Source organism: Phycodurus eques, chromosome 8, assembly GCF_024500275.1.
Source record: "Phycodurus eques isolate BA_2022a chromosome 8, UOR_Pequ_1.1, whole genome shotgun sequence".
Classification (NCBI taxonomy): Eukaryota; Metazoa; Chordata; class Actinopteri; order Syngnathiformes; family Syngnathidae; genus Phycodurus; species Phycodurus eques.
In genome coordinates this window covers 3,427,201-3,449,633 of record NC_084532.1, presented here as the reverse complement: position 1 = coordinate 3,449,633, position 22,433 = coordinate 3,427,201, and the positions used below count along the sequence as shown (strand labels likewise).

Here is a 22,433-nt window from a genome sequence, read left to right as displayed (position 1 = left end):
ATAGAAAATTTTATTCAATCTAAAATAGAAAACTACAGGGAAACAATCCAGAGGGACTGGACTAACAAAGATTACAAGCAAATGTACATAAAGAACAAATTGTAGGGTGAATGACTGAACTTGTGATGTGAGGGTGGAATGAGCATGCGCGGTGACAATGCGAGCCCCATAATTTAAACGCAAATATTCACCAATTTGTACTTAGTAAGACAGCACATTGAACTAATGTTGCGTAGAACACAATTTCGGCAGGCTGGTCGATCTTCCCGATGGTTGGACAAGGAAATAAAAGATTAATTATGGATCTAAGATAAAGAAATTGGTTCCCAGCTTTGCATTGTCACGCACACACCCTTTTCAATCTATGCAATGGTGTTTCAACCTTATTTTGTGGCTAATAACACTTACTGTCAGTTTGTGTAACATTTCTCTTTGTTCTGGGGTAAACAAGGATATTCAGTTGACAAACAGATTTAACCCGCAAACATTTAAACTTGGCAAAAAACAATCACTAGTGACATTGGTGTGGTGATATACACAGAGCTTTCATGCAAAGTTCGTAAAATATCAAACAGCCATTCAAACTCTGAGACATTTGTGGCACAGCTCGCGGCTGGCAGTAACTCTCCACTGCCAGCGGGTGTCGCTTGTGTTCCATCAATTGTCCCATAGTGTCTTGCATGCATTTCAAAGGCGCAAATGTTTTTTTGAAACTTTATTTTGGCATGCAAGCTTTGATGCTTTGACCAGCGGATTTTTGGTCGGTATATTGTTCGTGGGCACTCGGGGGGTCTTTGATGACTGGAAGCCCAGGTTTCGAGGGGAGCTGTTAATTAGTTTAGGGTCCGGGTGACATAAACCAGGCTTCTTGTGACCGTCTGTCTCAGTGGGGCAGAAGGCGAGAATGCAGAACTATCAGAGGTTGGGGGTTGCTGGGAACATCTGGTTGATGGCATGTCCGTTACATATCCCTCCTTCGTTGGCTTGATACAGCTCAATGTTGGGTCTAGGCAACGTCTCGGAAGGTGGCACGGGTTGGCAGGTACACACAACAATGCAGTTACCAAAGTACAACATTGACACATAATATGCCCCCCTTTCAGCCATAACAGTTGTGTCTATGACAACTCGTTACTCAAGGTGTGTCTATATGTGAATATAGATGTCATTGCAGGTATAGATGTGTGTGGAGAGACATATGTACAGTGGGTTCAGAAAGTATTCAGACGCCTTTAAATATTTCACTCTTCGTTATATTGCAGCAATTTTCTATAATCATCCATCCATCCATTTTCTGAGCCGCTTTTCTTCACTAGGGTCGCGGGCATGCTGGAGCCTATCCCAGCTGTCATCGGGCAGGAGGCGGGGTACACCCTGAACTGGTTGCCAGCCAATCGCAGGGCACATACAAACAAACAACCATTCGCACTCACAGTCACACCTACGGGCAATTTAGAGTCTCCAATGAATGCATGTTTTTGGGATGTGGGAGGAAACCGGAGTGCCCGGAGAAAACCCACGCAGGCACGGGGAGAACATGCAAACTCCACACAGGCGGGGCCGGGGATTGAACCCGGGTCCTCAGAACTGTGAGGCTGACGCTCTAACCAGTCGTCCACCGTGCCGCCTTGCTATAATAATTTAACGTATTTTTTTTTCCTCATTAATGTACAAACTACATTTTACACCGATCTGATCGGCCTGATCTGTATCGGCCGGCAATTAGCATTATATACTGATCGGCTTTAATGTCATAATTTGCCGACCTGATCAGTGACATTGATCGGCTCCGCAAAAGACATTTACTCCACATCGCTGTCGTGTACAACAGTTTCGAGTCAAAAAGCTAGTTTACGTTTAGTCTTGTCACATGTCTTTTGACATAGTACTGTAAATATCTGACCACCAATAAAGTTATTTTCAAAACAAACATGTCGGCGGTGTGGGACAGACACGTAATGCCCGGCGGATCAGACTACAAGAGAAATTTGGTCTTTCACGACAGCACTATGTCAGACTACTGCAATACAATCTTGTATTCCGATACCACTGCATCCCATTTTTTATGATCACTGAGCTTCATCTTGTCAAGTCAAATGCGATTGTTTACACTCGTTACCATGGCGACGACAACAATAGAGGATCGCGCTGTGTGTTTAGAACAACAAAATGGGGGAAAACGTGTGTTGGTAGTCATCGGTGCTCGGGAGAGGTCGTTCATTTAAGGCTTGCGTGAGCTATGTTCACATACTTTTAATACGATACCGCTCGCAAGCAGCCAACAAAACATTATGTAGCCGAGCAAGCGGTTGTAAGCGAACATGCAGGCGTTCTGCCGAATCATGCGCTAAAGTTTTGGTGTGTGTGAAGTAATTGAATTACAATAAAGTCGTTTAATTACAGTAAGTTAGCACCCATTATTTCCGTCATGTTGTCAGATCATGTATTCTAAATAGTAAGTTCAAACCAACATTACAAGAGCAGTGATTTCCAACAGTTATGGAGCAAAGGCACATATTTTACAATTGAAAAATCCCACGGCACACCAACAAACAAAAATGTCACAAAAAGTGGAAACATTTATTACTGTATGCACTTCCTGATATCTAATAGAAGACCGATCATTTGTTCTCTCTGTCACTATGCCTCACTGGCATAAATAGATGAACAAAGATACATTATTGTAAATATTTTTTTTGGAGCAATTAATTGCACAAGTATATACAGTAAATGAACAAATCATTTAAATAGACGCAGTGCTCAATCTTGTGATCAGATCGGTGAGAGGTTATCGTTTTTTTTAAACTTGCTGATGAATGATCGGCCCCAAAAATCCTGATCTTGTAAGGCCTACTACAAACAGCACCCCATATTGACAGAAAAAAATGGAATTGTGGAAATTTTTGCAGATTTATTGAAAAAGAAAAACTGAAATATCACACAGCCATAACTATTCAGACCCTTTGCTGTGGCACTCATATTTAACTCGGGGACTGTCCATTTCTTCTTATAATACTTGAGATGGTTCTACACCAATGGAGTCTTGCTGTGTTTGATTATACTGATTGCCCTTGATTAGGAAAACCACACACCTGTCTACATGACACCTGACTGTCTGTTGTACTAGAGCGGCTCCAGCTACCGGAGACAAATTCCTTGTGTGTTTTGGACATACTTGGCAAATAAAGATGATTCTGATTCTGATAAGACCTTACACCTCACAGTGCATGTCAGCTAAATGAGAATCATGAGGTCAAAGGAACTGCCTGAAGAGCTCAAAGACAGGATTGTGGCAATGCACAGATCTGGCCAAGGTTACAGTAAATATTTTGCTGCACTTAAGGTTCCTAAGAGCACAGTGGCCTCCATAATTCTTAAATGGAAGACGTTTGGGACGACCAGAATGGGGGGGGTGCTTTGGTGAGAGAGGTAAAGAAGAACCCAAAGATCACTGTGTCTCAGGATCAGCCTCGAATTTGTTTTGTCCGAAAAAGTTAGAAATCTCGATTTTGCTCTCATAATTGTCGGCTGGCAGGTGGTAGAGGGTGACGTCCTCAATATGCAAAATGCCATCTTTGGGGACGTTGAGCCACAGGGTTTGATTGGGCAGGGCGAGGCTCCTTGTGGTATCGTGGTGGTTGTAACTCAGTCGTGCTTACGGCTTGTGTGTTGCCTAGCCATTTGGTACCAACAATTTCCACGTGAGTAGTAGTGAGCTGGTAGCGAGGTGTAGATTCTGCTCTCCACCGCGACCCATCCTTCATGGGCTTCAGGCCACAAATCCCATCCGCTACATCTCAGATGCACGGCTTACTGGGACATAAGTAATGTATATCTTTGGTGAGGATGCACATGTACAAATTTGGCACCAGATACAGATCAGGATTACTATCATGATAGGTGATTACCGCGGGAGTAGTGATTTGGACGGGTCTCCTTGACAGATGCCGACGTTAATTACGTCTTTTAAACAATGTTGCGAGAGTCGATAATTGGGAGAGTAACAGGGAAGGCTATTTCTCGGAATTCAGGGTTGACATACAAGGTGGTGGAACTCCCGAGAAAAAAAGCAAAGTGGGCTTGGACAGGGGTAATGGGGCTTGCTAGAGCTTTAGAAAGGACACTTTTGACTAAGCTCAGGTATGGAGGAATTTTACCCATTGTTAAATTGTCTATGGATGAAGAAATTTCGCATAGCATGTCATTCATCAGTGTGGTAACAATCTGTGTGTGAGCGTAATTTGTTTGGACCACCAACAGCAGTTTACTTATGCTCTGTCTAGTTTGGTTCAGGATGACACTGAGTGTTGAGGACCAGGATAGTGCCCTTTAGTGTCTCGCCTCAGGACTGGAGGTTAGTGGTTTGTCTATCTATGCTGCATCAGATGGTAGAAATTTTGGTTTGGAGCTCCCCAATTTGTTTCTTAACAGTATTTAAGCTAATGGCATTAACCGTGGAAGTTCCTTTGCTAAACAATGTGCCGAGGGACGTGGCAGACATGAGTAAGCCACCTATAAAAGGTTTTGAACATCTGAGGATTCCGCTGAGGTCGGACTCAGCGACGACTAATTTCTCTAATTGTTGGAGCATGTGTGGTAGTGGAGGAGGCAGCATGGTTGATAGCGTGGCGGGACCAAGTAGCTCCGGGGAAACTGGTTTTGGTGGCCGTCCCGACGTGTTTCAAGTACACGTCTCACGGTTTGCGGGGACGAACACTTTTTGGGTGTGGGTTCAACAGTTGGTGATAAGCAGCCCCGGTTGGTCTTTCAAGGCGATTCTGGAGGTGGGTCTCGGGCAAATAATTTCAGGTTGTGCAGTCATGGGGAGCAGTTAGAGCACGAGCTTCAGCAGCAGCATATTTCCTGGCAACGAAAGGAGAACAGGTAGGTGACTTTACTGACTTGGGTCGGTCTGGTGTCGCGATTCAAAGGTTCCAAAACTTGAGGTTGGACCTCTGAGGACAACCAGTTTTAAGTCAGATTCTGAGTCCATGTCGTGATCACATTTGGTGTTGCAAACATAGGTTATGTCAATTTAGCATCCCTGTGGGACCGGATAGACTGGTCCCTTGTCGTTGGAATCGACCTCCGGTCAGGGTTCTGGTGAGGTACTTGGTGGTTCCTCACCAGGGACCATGGGATGGCTCTTTATTTGATTGCAATGAACCCACTTTAAAAGTGTGCCCTTACAGACTTGGTTCATTTCAATTTGGTAAGCGATGGGCCAAAGACCTTGTCCCCTATTTGGAATTCGTCCTGTGAGGTTTTCTGGTCATAATACGCCTGGCCTTCCGCACTTTTCCCCAAATGTTGCTGGGCAAAGGCGAAGGTAGCCTTTAAATGGGCGTGTAGGTCATGTATTGGTGAGTCGTATAGGGGGTGGTTATGTTGGCACAACAAGTGCAGAGGTAGTGTCACGTGTCTTCCGGTCATTTTGAAAGGAGACACTCCTGTGGACTCGTGTGGGGTGGCTCCGATGGCCATCAGTATCAATGTGAGTTTTATATCCCAGTCTTTGTGGTTTGAGGTCACACATTTTTTTTTCCAGAGACCCAACACTGTGCGGTTAGCACGCTCGACCTGCCCTAACGACATCGGGTGGTGGCTGATGTGCAACTGGGATTGATCCCAAGGAGCCGCCACAGCTCTTGTACCACCTCACTGGTGAAGTGGGTTCCCCTATCTGAGTTGACCTGAGAGGGTAACCCATATCTGGAGAACACATGGTTCATCAGCAAGTAGGCGGTAGTTTGTGCCGTGTCGTTTGGTACAGGCAAGCACTCTATCCATTTGGTGAATGCGCATGTGACTGTGAGGAAGTATTTATTTCCTTGTGTCGACTTAACCATTGGTCCCACCCAGTCAACCTGGAGATCAGACCAAGGGAATGCCACTCCTCTTTGTTGGAGCGGTGCTCTGTGGTTGGGGTTGGTTGGTTGAAATTGACAGCATACCAGGCAGCCTTTGATGTAGGCTGCTACATCTTTGTACATGTGTGGCCAGTATACTACTTGGCGGAGGGCGGCAGTTGTTGCTTTAACGGCGGTGTCCTGAACAAGTTTTGTCGTGGGCGTATGTCAGCATCATCCCCGTTTTGCTCTAGGTAGGGAGTGGTCCTCGAGGACATCAACTTGTAGGCTTTTGATCAAATGCAGCTTGTCCGTTTTTAGCCACAAGTCCGCAAGGTCTTGGTTGGCATTCAGGTCGTCAGGAGAGACTGGTTTTGCGTCAGAGTTGGAGAGCCAGTTGGACAATTTGGTGAGTGCCTGGATTGTTGGTCATGAGAAGCAAGGGTGCAAGGTATTGGGTCGGCAGAGTCATCGGAAATATCACTACGCGACCGAGTGACGGCAGGTGCGACGGCGGTGGCCCGACGGCGCGTGACTACAGTTACCGAGGGGTCGGGTGGGAGGGGAAGCCATGAGGCGTCAAACTACCATGAAGGACATCTTGCTTTGTCAAAGAGTCAGTTAAGTCATTAAACACTTTATCGGGTCCCGGAACGTGAGAGTGACCTCAGACTTTCTTCCACGAGACATGCATGTTGTTTGAATTAACTAGATGGTCGCATGTAGCGATTAGATGGCGGTGTTTGACCAGTTTTCGCCCCGATGTAAGGAACCCATTGCATTGCCACGTTGTTAATGTGAGGTGAGGGAGAGACGTGCATAGTTTGAGTCATTGCAGATAACCAAGATGGTAATTTTGTGTTCCACTGCTATGGTTAAAGTTATTAGGATGCCTGCAATTTCAGCATATTGTGAGGAGTGCGGGCCCAATTGGAATTGTTGTCGTTCGCACAGCATGTCGCCAACCCATGCAATGGCAATGCCAGCTCGCAGCTGCGCCTGGTGGAGGAAGAAACAACCGTCCCCAAAATCCGTTATCATGTCACGCCATGCATTCTCATCGAAATAACGACGCGTGAAAACAGGTAGCGACAATGCAGGGGTGGGAGGTTCCGTGGGCGGGTCGGTAGATAGACAATTCGGGCAGGTGGCCAAGCCTGATGCCACGGGGAGTCTGGCGTTTTTAGCATAGCAGACTTGAACATTGTAGCTTTGCAACGCCATGAGCCACGCCGCGATACGAGCATTGGTGACGGTCCCTTCCCATTATAATGCGTTGGTTGTTTAGGAAGGTAACCGGGTGGTTCGTGTCGATGGTCACTTTTTGGCCTCCAATGTAGTTGGAGAAATGCTTGATGCGCCGGACTATGGACAGCAGGGCTTTTTCACATTTAGATTACTTAAATTCGGGACCGTTTAAAGTTCTGCTCACATAGGCGACAACGTGCTTGTCTTGGGCGTATATTTGGTAAAGACCGGCACAAAGAAAATGGTCCGAAAACCCTGCTTCGAGGAAGATTTATTTTTCACTGTCAAGGTATGCAAGACATGGGTCGGAGTATAACCGTTCTTTTCGGGACTTAATCGCGGCTTCTTGCTCGTCACCCCAGACGAAAGGAGTGTCCTTTTACAGGAATTCGGTAAGAGGGTGCGCAATATCTGTGAAGTGTTCAATGAACTGCCAAGAATAATTTCACACGCCTAGAAAACGGCAAAGTTTGGACACATTACTGCTTATGTTTGGAGGCCCAGAATACGGCTGGATTGGGGTTCAATGCCATCGGGCCAACCAGGAGACCAACATAATTGACTTTTTTGTGGCACCATTGTCCTTTTAGAAGGGAGATCTTGGCTGCGGCGGCAGCAAATTGGGATAGGACAATTTCCACCAGGTGGGCATTCAGCGAGGGGCTTCTCATCATGATGTCAACAACGTAGATGACGTTGCCCCTGGCTGCAGCAACAGGTCAATTATCGGTTCGCGCGCACGACCAGTCGAATTGGAACATTCACAGTCGACGCTTTTGCTATGACTTCGTCTTCGCTCAAAACTTCGCACGCATCGGGAATGGTCTGTCCCAATTTTGTTTAATGGTTGCAAAACACAGTTTGAGGGGCCTGTGTAAGCACGCGACCACAGGACATTGTTAACGGTGTCGACCTGAACCGCCAGTCGGACAAGTACATCTGCGCCAAAGTAAGTTTTATGCGGCAAATTGGGGAGCACAAGGAAGCAGTGAGTTAACGAGCATTGGATCCACTGTAGCTTCAGGGCACACAATCCCGCTGCAGTGACAGTCGACAGCAGCGTGGTATTAAGGGGAAAGCGAAAGGTTTATGGCGTTAATTGAAGGTCAGGATGCTTCAGTCGCAGGATGCCAAACAGTGCCTGCGAAATTGCCAATTTGTCCGCCCACAAGGCCAGGATGACATCGTCTGTCGGGCAGTCATGCAAATTAATCCCACCAGCAACAATAGGGCAGTAGCGCTCTTCATGCGGTGGATGGACAAGATGGCAGAGGAACGTGTCGAGTTGCTTAAGTCGGTTCAGCGGGGTTGAGGCCGCTACAGGGGAGTCGACAATGCCGTCAATTGGGGTGTTGTCACTGGAAGGAGTGTGGTCCGACAGGGCGCAGTCACCGGTCTGAGGCAGACTCATGAGTTGGCGGTGGTAAAGCCTGTTCTGACCTGCTCTGCCGCCCGATGAGCAGGGGGACGGATTAAATTGGAGACACATAGACCGGATGGACTAACGTCATGGGGCCAATTGTCAGGTGGAGCATAGTTAAAGGGTTTGGTTAGGCGTTAGTCACTGAGAATGTGTGGATAGTGTGTAGCGTTGTAGCTGGAGGTCCACAAGCTAGTTACAATGTTAGAAGCTGGTTGAACACTGCATGGGACATAATGGTGATGTCTGCCGTGGGGTCAATCAGAGCACGCGGACAAGTTCGTGCTCAAGTGTAAAGGTTAAATAGAACTTTCAGGAAGTACCTTTAGCGGTTAGTTGGCCCAAAAGCTGACGGAATGGGAGAATGTTATTCAGTAGCGTAATGTTACGTGAGTCAGGGGCCTCGCCTGGGTCTAGTCGACTGATTAAGACGGCACGAGAGGGGTCTAGGGATTGGTCGTCACAAAGTGGTCCCCTAAGGTTATGGCGAGGTGAGGTCATCGTGGGGTCACAGAGGGATTGGACAGGTTGTTAGGGGAACAACGGAGGTCCTCTATGGATCCATCCAAACCAGTCAGGCCTAGTGTATAATGATGGGTCCCGCTTTTTGTCTTTGGACAGGCTGCAGAGCATTCTTCTGCCACGGCACTAAGTTCCCTTTGGGAGCTGTTAACTCTGGGGCCCTTTTCCCGGTTTCACTAGTCATTTTAGGGTCTCGTTGAGACGAGTCAGAATTAGGCTGGTTGTGTGTACCCTGTTTTGACGTGTGGTTTTGGCATGAATTAAAGTTACGGTTATTATACGATTTCGATTTATCATTGGATTAGTGTTGTTGGTTACGAGGACCATTGATAAATGTGAGCCGAAATTGTTTGTTTGGATTAAACAAGTTCTTTTGGTTGTCAGGTTGCCAGAACGTTGTGTGTCGGTCGTACGCGTATAGCACGTAGCTCCTTCTAATTCCATCTGCGGCGGTTCATTTGTGAAGACGACGCCTGAGTCTTGTGCTTTAGAGGGAGGGTGTTTTTGTTTAGCAAAACATTTGGCGGCTAGTTCACACAGTTGGGCACTGGACATTGTGCACGGGCACGCTGCCACACCAAACTGCTGGCTGGTGTTTGGATGTAGCTTTTCAAGAGTGTTTTGAAATTTCTGTCCTCTTCCATATTTGCTTTGATTAGATTTCCAAAAAAAAAAACCTTGAGCCGTCACCATATCGTGGCGGAGGGGTTTGTGTGTCCCATTGATCCTAGGAGCTAAGTTGTCTGGGGCTTCACGCCCATGGCAGGGTCCCCCATGGCAAACAGGTCCTAGGTGAGGGACCAGACAAACCACGGCTCAAAGACCCCTTATGATGATGACATAAAATGGACTCAGGGTCCCCTTGCCCGGACGCGGGTCACCGGGGCCCCCCTCTGGAGCCAGGCCTGGAGGTGGGGCTCGAAGGCGAGCGCCTGGTGGCCGGGCCTGCACCCATGGGGCCCGGCCGGGCACTGCCCGAAAGGGTAATGTGGGTCCCTCTTCCCATGGGCTCACCACCTGTGGGAGGGGCCATAGGGGTCGGGTGCAGTGCGAGGTGGCCGAAGGCGGGGACCTTGGCGATCCTATCCCCGACTACAGAAGCTGGCTCTCGGGACGTGGAATGTCACCACTCTGGCAGGGAAGGAGCCCAAGCTGGTGTGTGAGGTCCAGAAGTTCCGACTAGATATAGTTGGAGTCGCCTCCACGCACAGCTTGGGCTGTGGTACCAGTCCTCTCAAGAGGAGTTGGACTCTCTTCCACTCTGAAGTTGTCCACGGTGAGAGGCGCCGAGCAGGTGCGGGTATACTTATTGCTCCCCGGCTCGGCGCCTGTACGTTGGGGTTCACCCCTTTGGACGAGAGGGTAGCCTCCCTCCGCTTTCGGGTGGGGGGGGTGGGCCCTGACTGTTGCTTGTGCCTATGCACCAAACAGCAGTTCAGAGTACCCACCCTTTTTGGAGTCCTCCGCTGGGGACTCCATCGTTCTGCTGGGGCACTTCAATGCTCACGTGAGCAATGACAGTGAGACCTGGAAGGGCGTGATTGGGAGGAACGGCCCCCCCGATCAGAGTTCTGTTATTGGACTTCTGTGCTCATCACGGATTGTCCGTAACGAACACCATGTTCAAGCATAAGGGTGTCCAGACGTGCACTTGGCACCAGGACACCGTAGGTCGCAGTTCGATGATCGACTTTGTGGTCGTGTCATCGGACTTGCGGCCGCATGTCTTGGACACTCGGGTGAAGAGAGGGGCGGAGCTGTCAAATGATCACCACCTGGTGGTGAGTTGGCTCCCATGGTGGGGGAAGATGCCGGTCCGACGTGCCAGGCCCAAACGTATTGTGAGGCTCTGCTGGGAATGTCTACCAGAATCCTCTGTCAGAAGGCGTTTCAACTCCCACCTCCGATAGAACTTTGCTCATGTTCCGGGGGAAGCGGGGGACATCGAGTCCGAGTGGACCATGTTCCGCGCCTCCATTGCCGAGGCGCGCGACCGGAGCTGTGGCCGTAAGGGGATTGCCTGTCGTGGCGGCAATCCCCGCACCCGTTGGTGGACACCAACGGTGAGGGATGCCGTCAAGCTGAAGAAGGAGCTGAAGCTGTACATCACGATAGAATGGTCAAGAATTCCACCTACAAAGCTTCAACAATTAGTGTCCTCAGTTCCCAAACGTTTATTGAATGTTGTCAAAAGAAAAGGTGATGTTACACAGTGGTAAACATGACCCTGTCCCAGGTTTTTGGAACGTGTTGCAGCCATAAAACTCCAAGTTAATGATTATTTGGTAAAAACAATAAAGTTTATCAGTTTGAACATGAAATATCTTGTCTTTGTAGTGTATTCAATTAAATATAGGTCGAACATGATTTGCAAATCATTGTAGTCTGTTTTTATTTATGTTTAACACAACGTTCCAACTTCAATGGAATTGGGGTTGTATTTGAAAAGCAACGACCACGGATGAACGCAACGTCTTCGCACTCGTTCGGTAATAGCTGGCTAGTCAGCTAGCAGCTTCCAGTCAGTCAGTCTGCCGGAAGTTGCGTAATGGCACGAACGTCCACAAAGGGTGCCCTTGAGGACAACCCAAAGCGTATACAACGGTTCAATGCCACGAAGAAGGGAACCAAAGTGCCGATGTCACAATGACGTCTTGTGGAATCTCCCCCAACAAGCTGCATAATGGCCTGAATGTCCATGAGGGGGGACTCGAGGACAATCCCAAGCATACACAATGTTTCCACGCCACGAAGAAGGAAACGACAAAACGGTGTCCTTAAAGGAGGCACGTGGTTTCAAACGCATAAAGCAAAAATGACGACAGACACGGACGCCACACTTTAGCTCGGAGCTCAACTTACAAACAATAGGAATTCCCGGTATGGAGCGCATTTACCTGCGACCAGTGACTTCCCAAATCTCCTATATACGCAGCGAAGCTCAAAATAAAATTCCCCAACTCCACATCAGTTATATAACAAGTCTGGTCAGCTACTCCAGAAGCTATACAGGGAGGGGACAAGGTATCACATTTACGCCCAAAATTTGTAGCCCCTTTTGCGGTCCTTGAAGGGCTTTTTAATAAAGGATTTATGGAGGAAATCTCCCCACAGTTCAAAGCCTGCAGCGCACAAAACACGGATATCCAAATAACATGTAACAATGTAACAAACTCACTTCAGTTTTACTATGAGGGCTAATCTTAGTTTCTCAACTTCACAAGTGCTCGGAACTCTGTGTCGCCACGGTAACAAAGTGATGCTCACACACAGACTAAATTTGAACATGCCACTCACACAGACTACGCCTTGACAGGCCCCCACCAAGATGGCGGACACCCTGCCTAGATTTATTGTAAGATATTGTGAATTTTGTATGTTTGAGTTTAACGTGACTTGATATCGGCCTCACACGGGCAGCATCAATATGTGGTGTATATTGGTTTTGGATTAAAAGTAATTAATTTAGGAAAAGAATACGCTGGAAGCAACGCCTGCATTGCTTCCGGTTTAGCTCGATTTTTACGTTTAACGTTATAATCATACTATTTCTGTCTCGTAAAGGGGAACCACGTCTGTTTTTAGATGTGTAAAATCTAAGAAAGGGGACAAAAAACAGGAATGAACTACGAGTCCGCGATTTGAGCGGCTTTATTCTTAAACTCAAGTATACAAAGCAGGACAGGAAGTGGGATTTTATAGAAAATTAAAATCGAAAAGGGAAAACTACAGGGAAACAATCCAGAGGGACTGGACTACAATGATTAAAAGCATAACCTACGTAAAGAACAAATTGTAGGGTGAATGACTGAACTCGTGTTGCGAGGGTGGAAGGAGCATGCGCCGCGACAATGCAAGAGTTGCAAATTTCTGTTAGTGTTAATTTAAACTCAAATATGCACCAATTTGACCTTAGTAAGACAGCACGAACTCACATTGCATAGAACACAATTTCGGCAGGCTGGTAAACCTTCCCGATGGTTGGACAAGGACGCCGAAAAGGGTGGTTGGAAGAAAAAGGAAAAGAAAAAAAAGGAATTCAAGTGCAGAGTAGCCAGTGCGTGTGCAGTGGCGTTGTTCGCCAGGCGGTCAGGGAAATACTTGCACCACAATTCCTTCCCAACGGATCTTTGTCCATAAACTGCCCCACACACACCCGAAAGTTTACTTTTGCAGAGCTAGTTGGTGCTTCCTGGGGTCCGCGCGAAGGTTTGGTGGCATCTCCGCCACCTCGTGGTGAGAGGTTGGGCTCCCTGGCTGGCCGCCAGTTTCCTCGGCAAGTTGAAAAACAGGAGCGATCCCAGAACAAAGGGGCTTCAGCCTTTTATGCACAGGGGAGAGTGAGGCTAGCCACGAGATCAAACGGAGGGCAGACAGCGCTTCTTTGTATTGCTTTTCATTTTAGGATTATTTGTGGTTTTAAACCAGTGGAAATAAATGATTAATGGTTGGATCTAAGAAAAAGAAATCGGTTCACACCTTTGCATTGTCACGCACACACCCTGTTTAATCTATGCAATGGTATTTCAACCTTATTTTTTGGCTAATAACACTTACTGTTTGTGTAACATTTCTGTGTTTGTTCTGAGTTGAACAAGCATATTCAGTTGACAGATTTAACCAGTAGACATTGAAATTTGGCAAAAACAATCACTGGTAACATTGGTGTGGCGATATACACAGAGCTTCCATGCAAAGTTTGTAAAATATCAAACAGCCATTCAAATTCTGAGAAATCTGTGGCACAGCTCACGGCTGGCAGTAACGCACCACCGCCAGCGGAACTATCAGAGGTTGGGGGTCGCTGGGGACATCTGGTTGATGGCGTGTCAATACATTTATACAGAGCCAAGTCACTTAGCCAGGCTGATACAGCAATTCACTTCCACATGAGACCCGATTGGACGCATAACCCATGTGACCATGTGTGATGTCTAAAGAAATACACTGATTGGCTGACTTGCCCACGTGACCGCAGTGTTGAGAGGAGTGCGCTAGCGTTGGAGTGCGACAGATGAAGGACGGCCACTTCAGAGTCAATTGCTTTGTAAGAAAGCCACTGGTGAGTGGTTACCCTCATAGACCACTTTGAAACCGCCTCGCTTCGACACTAGAAGCTCACGGAGGATCAGAGAGAAGGAAATCAGACTAGTATTAACTTGCCAATAACTAGTGCTATGTTAGCGGTAGCTTCAGTGACTCCCATCGCTCCTTCAATCAATATTACATGAATACATTTTAGTCCCACTGGTTCATATTACAATGTAATATCTAATGCCAGTACTGATGTTAATTAAGGCAAGGAAAGTTAATTAAGGCAAGGCAAGATTTGACATGGAATGCCCACATTCCACCAAAATTTTTGGTCCTGTTCGGCTAAGTAGAATGGAGGATCTGTATCATTTTTCTGCCAGAACACAGTTTTTAATGGTCATTCCACTGGACTATTGCAATATTAGTCATTCGAACTCCTCTAAGTGCTAGCTTTTGGCACAATTGTCAAAAAAAAAAATAATAAATTGTACCGGCATTAACAGATAACAAGCAAACCTTTATTGCTCAGTGACTGTTTTCTTTGTCAATGTATTTATGCCTCAAAAGTGTTCTCTGTCAATTGACTGTCTGTTGTCGTACTCGAGCGGCTCCTATGACCGGAGACAAATTCCTTGTGTGTTTTTTGAACATACTTGGCAAATGAAGATGATTCTGATTCTGATTACGCATCCTATGGAGGGTATCAATGACAGTCTTCTGGCCAGTTGTGAATCAGAACCCAACTGAGACAATTGAACCAAACTGAAGCAATTTAATGACTCCTGGGGAAACCTGTGCAGGTGCTTTGAGTTTAGTAGATGATTAGTTTTCTCTTCATTCTCCAGAGTGCATATCTGGCAAGAAGGTACATAAATGACACTTAGGTGGCCAGGAGAATCTGCGAAGCCAGAAAAGTGCAATCCTTCTTACACACATGGGAGAATATGGGCATATGTGTATACTGAAAGATTATTAATGACATTAAATTTAATTGTTGACAATTAAACATATTTAGTTCATACAGGGTGGCTGCTGTACTTGACATCCTTTATGGCTCTTGAAATCGACATGATAAGTAAATATTCACTCGATTAAAGTGAAGATGTCACTTTTATCGAGTGAATATTTACTTATATTTACTTACTGGTGGTGAGATTTCAGAGCAGCGCGGTAGCACCTGGCTCTCCAGCTGGAACATACGCAAGTACACATGGGTGGAGGGTGTGGAAGAGTTGATGAATCTCATCACCTCCAGAGCCTCCATGATGTCTTGGTACTGATCCTTTCTGTAGCTTCCAACCAGAGTATGAGAGTCACTGTGGGGTGGGAGGATGCCTGAAGAACATATGAGTAGGCTTTAGAAAGAATCCTGATGTGTCATGAATAAAAACAGTCAGTATAGTGATGTACATAAAGATTGATCACAAGCTGTTTCATTATTTACACAGTGTAAGGTTTTACAGTATTTGCTGGGGGTTGCATCAGTCATTTTACTCTCTCTCTCGACATACATGTATATATGCATGTATATATATGTATATATACATACATATGTTTCTCCAAAACCTGTATGTACCTTTCAGCATTAATGGTACCTTCACAGATGTGTAAATTACCCATGCCATTGGTACTAATACAGCCCCATACCATCAGAGATGCTGGCTTTTGAACTTTGCATCCATAACAGTCCGGATGGTTCTTTTCCTCTTTGACCCGGAGGACACAACGTCCACAATTTACAAAAACAATTTGAAATGTGGACTCATCAGACCACAGAACACTTTTCCACTTTGCATCAGTCCATCTTAGATGAGCTCGGGCCCAGAGAAGCCGGCAGCGTTTCTGGGTATTGTTGATAAATGGCTTTTGCTTTGCATAGTAGAGTTTCAAGTTGCACTTACGGATGTAGCGCCGAACTGTATTTACTGACATTGGTTTTCTGAAGTGTTCCTGAGCCCATGTTGTGATATCCTTTACACAGTGATGTCGGTTTTTGATGTAGTGCCGTCTGAGGGATCGAAGGTCACGGGCATTCAATGTTGGTTTTCAGCCTTGCCGCTTACATGCAGTGATTTCTCCAGATTCTCTGATGATTTTGATGATATTATGGACCGTAGATGATGAAATATCTATATTTGCTGCAATTGTACGTGAGTGAGACGTATTTTATCGTCTCACTCACCCAGTTGACTGAGAGTTGACTTCACTGAACCGCCGCGCGGTGTCGGCTGAAGATTGGAGCGCGTCAGACGCTACATGTCGTGAAAGCCTCCTTCGCACAATATAATCTTATACCAAGCACGTCTTCATGTGTGTTCTTCTTCGTTGGTTTTCGCCAATTCTTTGTTGGTTTTCACCACTTCTTCAGGGTGGGCGGATCATAGGCATCGAAACTGGGAACCGAAATTTTTTAATTTGAACAATTCCGGGAAAACCTGAACATTAGTCCCGGTTCTTGATTCCCAACTCAAGCCCGGAAAAGCTCTGGGCATGCTTCATCTCGACGTAAATGGGCGGTGACATCACTGTTTACGCACAGCATAAATATAGCAGCTCCCGACGGAGCTCAACGGAGATCTTGCTTTTAACTACTTCTAAGTTGTTTTTATCAAGCATTTTTTTTAAATAAACATCTAAAAGCAAACCAACTACCGTGCTGAATAGATGACGGACCTCCATCTTGATAAATGACGTGACGTTCACGACAAAGTGCGCATGTCATGTTGTTAGATATATTTTAGAAGTTATCATTTATTTGCTTAGCTTGCATTAGTATTTTGCATTGTAGCTTGCATTAGTATTATGGACAATGTTTAGAAAGAAAGATGTCTCGCCTTCAAGAAGATGACTCAGCATCATCCGATGGAAGGGCGCCTTGACCAAGGACGTGATCGGATGTGGTCGGGGACGTGACAGGTGTTGGTCTGGTCCCATGTTTTGTGTTGTGTCCGTGCGAAAAGGCACAAGACGATAAATCCCAACGATACTGTTGCGAAAGGGGCTAACAAAACAACATGATAATCGGCGAACCAATAACGAGTGTCCCATTTGGACCCTCGACCGTAAGTTTCCCATGATTTATGTTGTGTCTTAGTGCTTAGAACATTATGTCTTGTAAAACCCTCCTATTTTCAAGTAAATGTCGGAGCGACGGGGGAGATTGTTTAGAGCGTGTTGAGAGGCTGTAACCTGAACAATATCCCATGCGCCCTCCTCATGAGAAAAAGATACCAGCGTCTTCATTCCTTTTGTGTCTATTCATTATAATGTTGGGTAAGATAAATACAACACATGTATACACCCGATCAGAATGTATCACGTCACATGTGAACAGTTGACCAGAGAGCTTGACTCGAAATTATTTCAATCGGAATGACAAAAAAAGTCTCCATGTAAACCTGGCTAATGTGTGCTCAGTCCGCTGAAGGAGAGCCCTTCACCTGTCAATCAAATATATGTTGACATTCGCTGTCGTCAATAGGCTTTACACGATCAGGATTGTTGGGGCTGATCAGCGAGTTTAAAAAACGATAACCGATCACCGATCAGAAGATGGAGGAATGGGTCTATTTAAATGACCTATTCATTTACTGAAATTACTTGTGTACTCAATTGCTCAAAAAAATATATTTATAATAAATAATGTATCTTTGTTCCTCTATTTATGCCAGTGAGGCATAGTGACAGACAGAACTAATGAATGGTCTTCTATTAGATGGCAGGAAGTGAATACAGTAATTAATGTATCCACTTTTTGTGACTTTTGTTTGTCGGTGTGCCGTGAGATTTTTCAATTGTAAAATATGTTCCTTGGCTCCATAAAGGGTGTAAATCACTGCTCCAGTCAGATCGTGTATTCTAATCAGTCAGGTCAAACCAACATTATATGACAGAAATAATGGGTGCTAACTTACTGTAATTAACTTACTTTATTTTTTATTAAATGACTTTCCCCACACCAAAACTTTAGAGCATGATTCGACAGAACGGCGCCATGTTTACGTACAACCGTTCATGCTACAACTTGCTTGCTAGAGTAGGCGTTTTTGTTGCCTGCTTGCGAGCCGTATCGTATTCAAAGTACGGGAACATACCCCAAGCAAGCCTTAAACGAACGTCCTCTCCCAAGCGCCGGTGACCACCAACACACGTTTTTCCCCATTTTGTTCTTATAATATAGTCGGCGCGATCCACTCGTGTTCTCCTCGCCACTGTAACGCGTGTAACCGGTCACATATGAGTTGACAAGATAAAGCCCAACGATTGTAAAAAACGGGATGCGGTGGTATCGGAATACAAGATTTTATTGCAGTAGTCTGACAGTGCAATTGAGAAAGAGCAAAATGTGTCTTGTAGTCTGATCCGGGCATTACGTGTTGTCTGTCTCAGACGTGTTGCCTGTTCCACACCGCCAACATGTTTTTTTTAATTTTTATTTGTTAATAACTTTATTGGCCGTCAGATATTTCCAATACAACGTCAAAAGACGCGCGACAAGGCTAAAAATAAACCAGCTTTTGGATTCAAATATACTGTGCACGATGGCGACGCGAAGTAAATGTCTTTTGCGGAGCTCGGCGAATTATGACATTAAAGCCGATCAGCATAAAATGCTAATTATCGTCCGATACCGATCAGCCCGATAAAATCGGTGTAAAGTCTAGTCGTCAACTAATGGCTGAATAACGTGTGCCACTGAGGTGATGCTTAATAAACGTTCCTGTGTTTGTTAATTGGGGACTAACACACACAACAACGAGTGAAGTTCTGTTTTAAACGACATCTGTTTAGCACAACTTTTTTTTCCTCTCTCTGTGTAGCTCAATTCGCTAGCTCGTTAGCTAGCTTGCAGACTAGCTTGTTAGCTCGCGAGCTAGCTTGCGACAACAAACAGTTAACTTTCCATTAAGTCTCTCTGTTGTGTGAATCTACGTTGCTGCATTTGCAGCAAGGCTGTGGAGTGTGGAGTGCTGTACGGAGCCAACACCAGCAAGAGTGTACCGGTCCACCGCCGTTCCATGAGCCCACTAGCGGCTAATGACACAGCCTGTCCAACTCTGTCAGTTCACTGTGATTCGCACGCTGGCTTAGCACAATAATGACAATTTATCTATCCATCCATTTTCCGTACTGCTTACCCTCACCAGGGTCGCAGGCGTGCTGGGGTAGGCCCGCCAGCTAACTCTGGGTGAGAAGCAGGGAACACTCTGAACTGGTCGCCAACCAATCACAGGGCACACATAAACAAACAACCATTCGCACTCACATTCACAGTGACAGGCAATTGTATTTTCAATTAAATTACCATGCATGTTTTTGGTATGTGGGAGAAAACCGGAGTACCCGGAGAAAACCCGCACAGGGAGAACATGCAAACTCCACAGAGGCATGGCCGGATATGAACCTGGGTCCTACGAACTGTGAGGCAGATGTCCTAACCAGTCGCGCGCCATGTCGCACTGACAATTTATCGATTCCGGGAAAACTATTGTCCATCCATCCATCCATTTTCTGAGCCGCTTCTCCTCACTAGGGTCGCGGGCATGCTGGAGCCTATCCCAGCTATCGTGCAGGAGGTGGGGTACACCCTGAACTGGTTGCCAGCCAATCGCAGGGCACATACAAACAAACAACCATTCGCACGCACAGTCACACCTACGGGCAATTTAGAGTCTTCAATTAATGCATGTTTTTGGGATGTGGGAGGAAACCGGAGTGCCCGGAGAAAACCCACGCAGGCACGGGGAGAACATGCAATGCAAACTCCACACAGGCGGGGCCGGGGATTGAAACCGGGTCCTCAGAACTGTGAGGCTGACGCTCTAACCAGTCGTTCACCGTGCCGCCGAAAACTATTGTGTCCATTTTATTTATCAAACGATAAGTCTAGTATCGTGACATGCCTAACTGTATCTGTACTCGGTGATCATATGTTGCAGGGACTCATTGTTCCAAGAGAGATCGTTTCCAGACGTGCAACCTGGGACTCACATAGTCTCAAGTGTATAGTGATAGTATATAGATATATAAATATATATACTGATATACTGTATTATACGTGTTATAGGGGTGTCCAAACTACAGCCTGGAGGCCATTTGCAGCCCAGTGTGTATTTTTTAGCAGCCAGCGGCATATACTAAAATTAGCCTTTGACACAGCCTGCAAAAGGGGTATGGGGGCAACAGTGTAAAATGTATAGATGTTGAAAAAGCGGGGGTTACGATACCCACATTTTCCATGGGTGTGACGCCCCTGACGACGATGACTACTACTACTATGATTAATAATCAGGGCTATACACCAACTTTTGCACTGGTAGCACATGATTTGGTTGCACCCTTTTTTGGGGAGGTTCAGCATGACTATGCATGCTGATGAATACTTGTCTTTATTGGCATACCATAGTTTTAGGAAGTAAAGATTGACAGTGACTCGAGATATGATACTTGCGAAAATATTTTACAAGAAGTTTGTCTGCAACAAGCAGTGGCTGACAACATATCAATTATTTTATATAGGTGAATTTGTATTTGAAATCATGGCTAAACTATAATGAATTGTTAACAGAATGCCTACCTGATCAACACTAGTCATCAATGATGAAACCTATTTGTCTCAAATGCAATCAACTGCCAAAACCTCATCCCAATTGCAAAATGTTTTATCTCAACATTTGTGTATGAACTCATTTCCATAAATAAATATAATTATGTAAACTGTACATGATGAAATTCACATTTTAAGTATTTCTTTTCATGTTAGTCAACAAGTTGACCACTAGGTGTGACCATGGTATCTGTTCACATGGCTAAGTAGGACTGCGCATTAGTTTAGAGGTGTGTAGACAGAGGGAGCACATACAGTTTTTTGACCAAGAAGACACTAAAACATTGTTTGTTTCATTATTTGGAATGGATGAAACATACAGTATTTGGACAGTTTTGAAAGCCATGCGGGACTTCAACCACCAATCACGGTGACAAATAAAAAAAAATAAATAAACTACATAAAAGCAACAACAATCAAGGACTTGTTTCATGAAATCGAACAAGGTCATCAAACACTGCTTGTGTGTGTGTGTTTGTGTATATAAACAAGTTTTTTTTACTTCTTCGTACTCCTGTTGAACGATTACATGGTTTGATGTTTTCTTTTAAATGTTTTTTTTACTTTCTATTATACAGATCTCCTGATACGTTTATCTGTTCAATGAAAAGCAAATAATCAATGTCTTACCTAGCAACACTTTCCACACATGAACCCTATACATAGATGGGAGGGGGAACCGTTGACTGAAGGTACTCAGCTTTTCAAGATCTGCCAGAGTAAAAAAACAAGTTTCAGTAAACTAACTGGATTGTATAAATCTGTAGGGATAGAACATAGACAAAGACATCCCGATATTCTCGAAACTGTGACTGATTCACTTGACATGGAATAGTTGTATCATTCTGCCATAAAACTGTCTTTAAATCTTCTAGTGGATCAGTCAGTCACTCAGTGTTTAATTGCATGACATAAATTGACACTTACCCAGAGGATTATCCTTCAGCAGTATTTCAAGGGACTTTTTCTCCTCCACCCCCCTAAAGCCAACTTTCTCATAATAAGTTGAGCGAAAGTTTCTCTGTGGATCGTCAGCCATAATTTCACTTGACCAAACCAGTCACACACGAGACAAAACGTGAATCTCGAAATCAATAGCCAAACACCTCACTGGTGATTATGTTGAGAACCCAAACCGTCCACGTGCACACACTGACAGCGTGTGTACATTTTGAATCACATTTACTGGCGCTATATTTAGCATTACGGTATGAAAATATTTGCAAAGCTCTTGCACGTTTTGCGACGTTTCTGGGGTGCTTCGTCGCCTACACTTTAAACCTTCTTGATTGCTCTACTCTTGTCAAGGCTACAAAAAAAACAATATATATATATATATATATATATATATATGTGTGTGTATAATATTTATCTTAGAGACGCATTTATGACTAAAAATGCCATAAAATTGTAGCGCTTACATGCCTGTCAAACGCCTACTTCCACTCACTTCCGGGTACAGCTTCTTCTTCATATTAATGGTGGATAGCAAACAACAAAATGGTTGTTTCCGCCACCTACTGGTAAGGAGTGTGTACCATCCATCCATCCATTTTCTGTAGGACTTATCCTCACAAGGGTCGCGGACGTCTTGGAGCCTATCCCAGCTATCTTCGGGCGAGCAGCGGGGTACACCCTGAACTGTCTGCTTTCTCTCTAATATCTCAGGCAATGCATAATAATATGCTCTACCGTTTCCTCTTCTTTACAATAGTCATATATACCACTTTTGTGCTCAGCCATTTTAACTGAA

General features: G+C 45.3%; 1 protein-coding gene across 4 annotated transcripts in view; it reads right to left on the bottom strand.

The window, feature by feature from the left end:
- Nucleotides 1-22,147, bottom strand: part of tbc1d7 (TBC1 domain family, member 7) — a 35,145-nt gene extending 12,998 nt beyond the window's left edge. The window contains exons 1-4 of one of the 4 annotated variants that reach the window (XM_061683311.1): nucleotides 22,102-22,130; nucleotides 21,608-21,701; nucleotides 21,311-21,391; nucleotides 15,218-15,408 (exon numbers count right to left, since the gene is read on the bottom strand). In XM_061683311.1, coding sequence (XP_061539295.1) covers nucleotides 15,218-15,408; nucleotides 21,311-21,344 — 225 coding nt within the window. In that variant the 5' untranslated portion in view covers nucleotides 21,345-21,391; nucleotides 21,608-21,701; nucleotides 22,102-22,130. Of the gene's footprint in view, nucleotides 1-15,217; nucleotides 15,409-21,310; nucleotides 21,392-21,607 lie in introns of all 4 variants that reach the window. The other 3 variants (XM_061683312.1, XM_061683309.1, XM_061683310.1) reach the window with 3 other exon arrangements.
- Nucleotides 22,148-22,433: the final 286 nt, after the last annotated feature.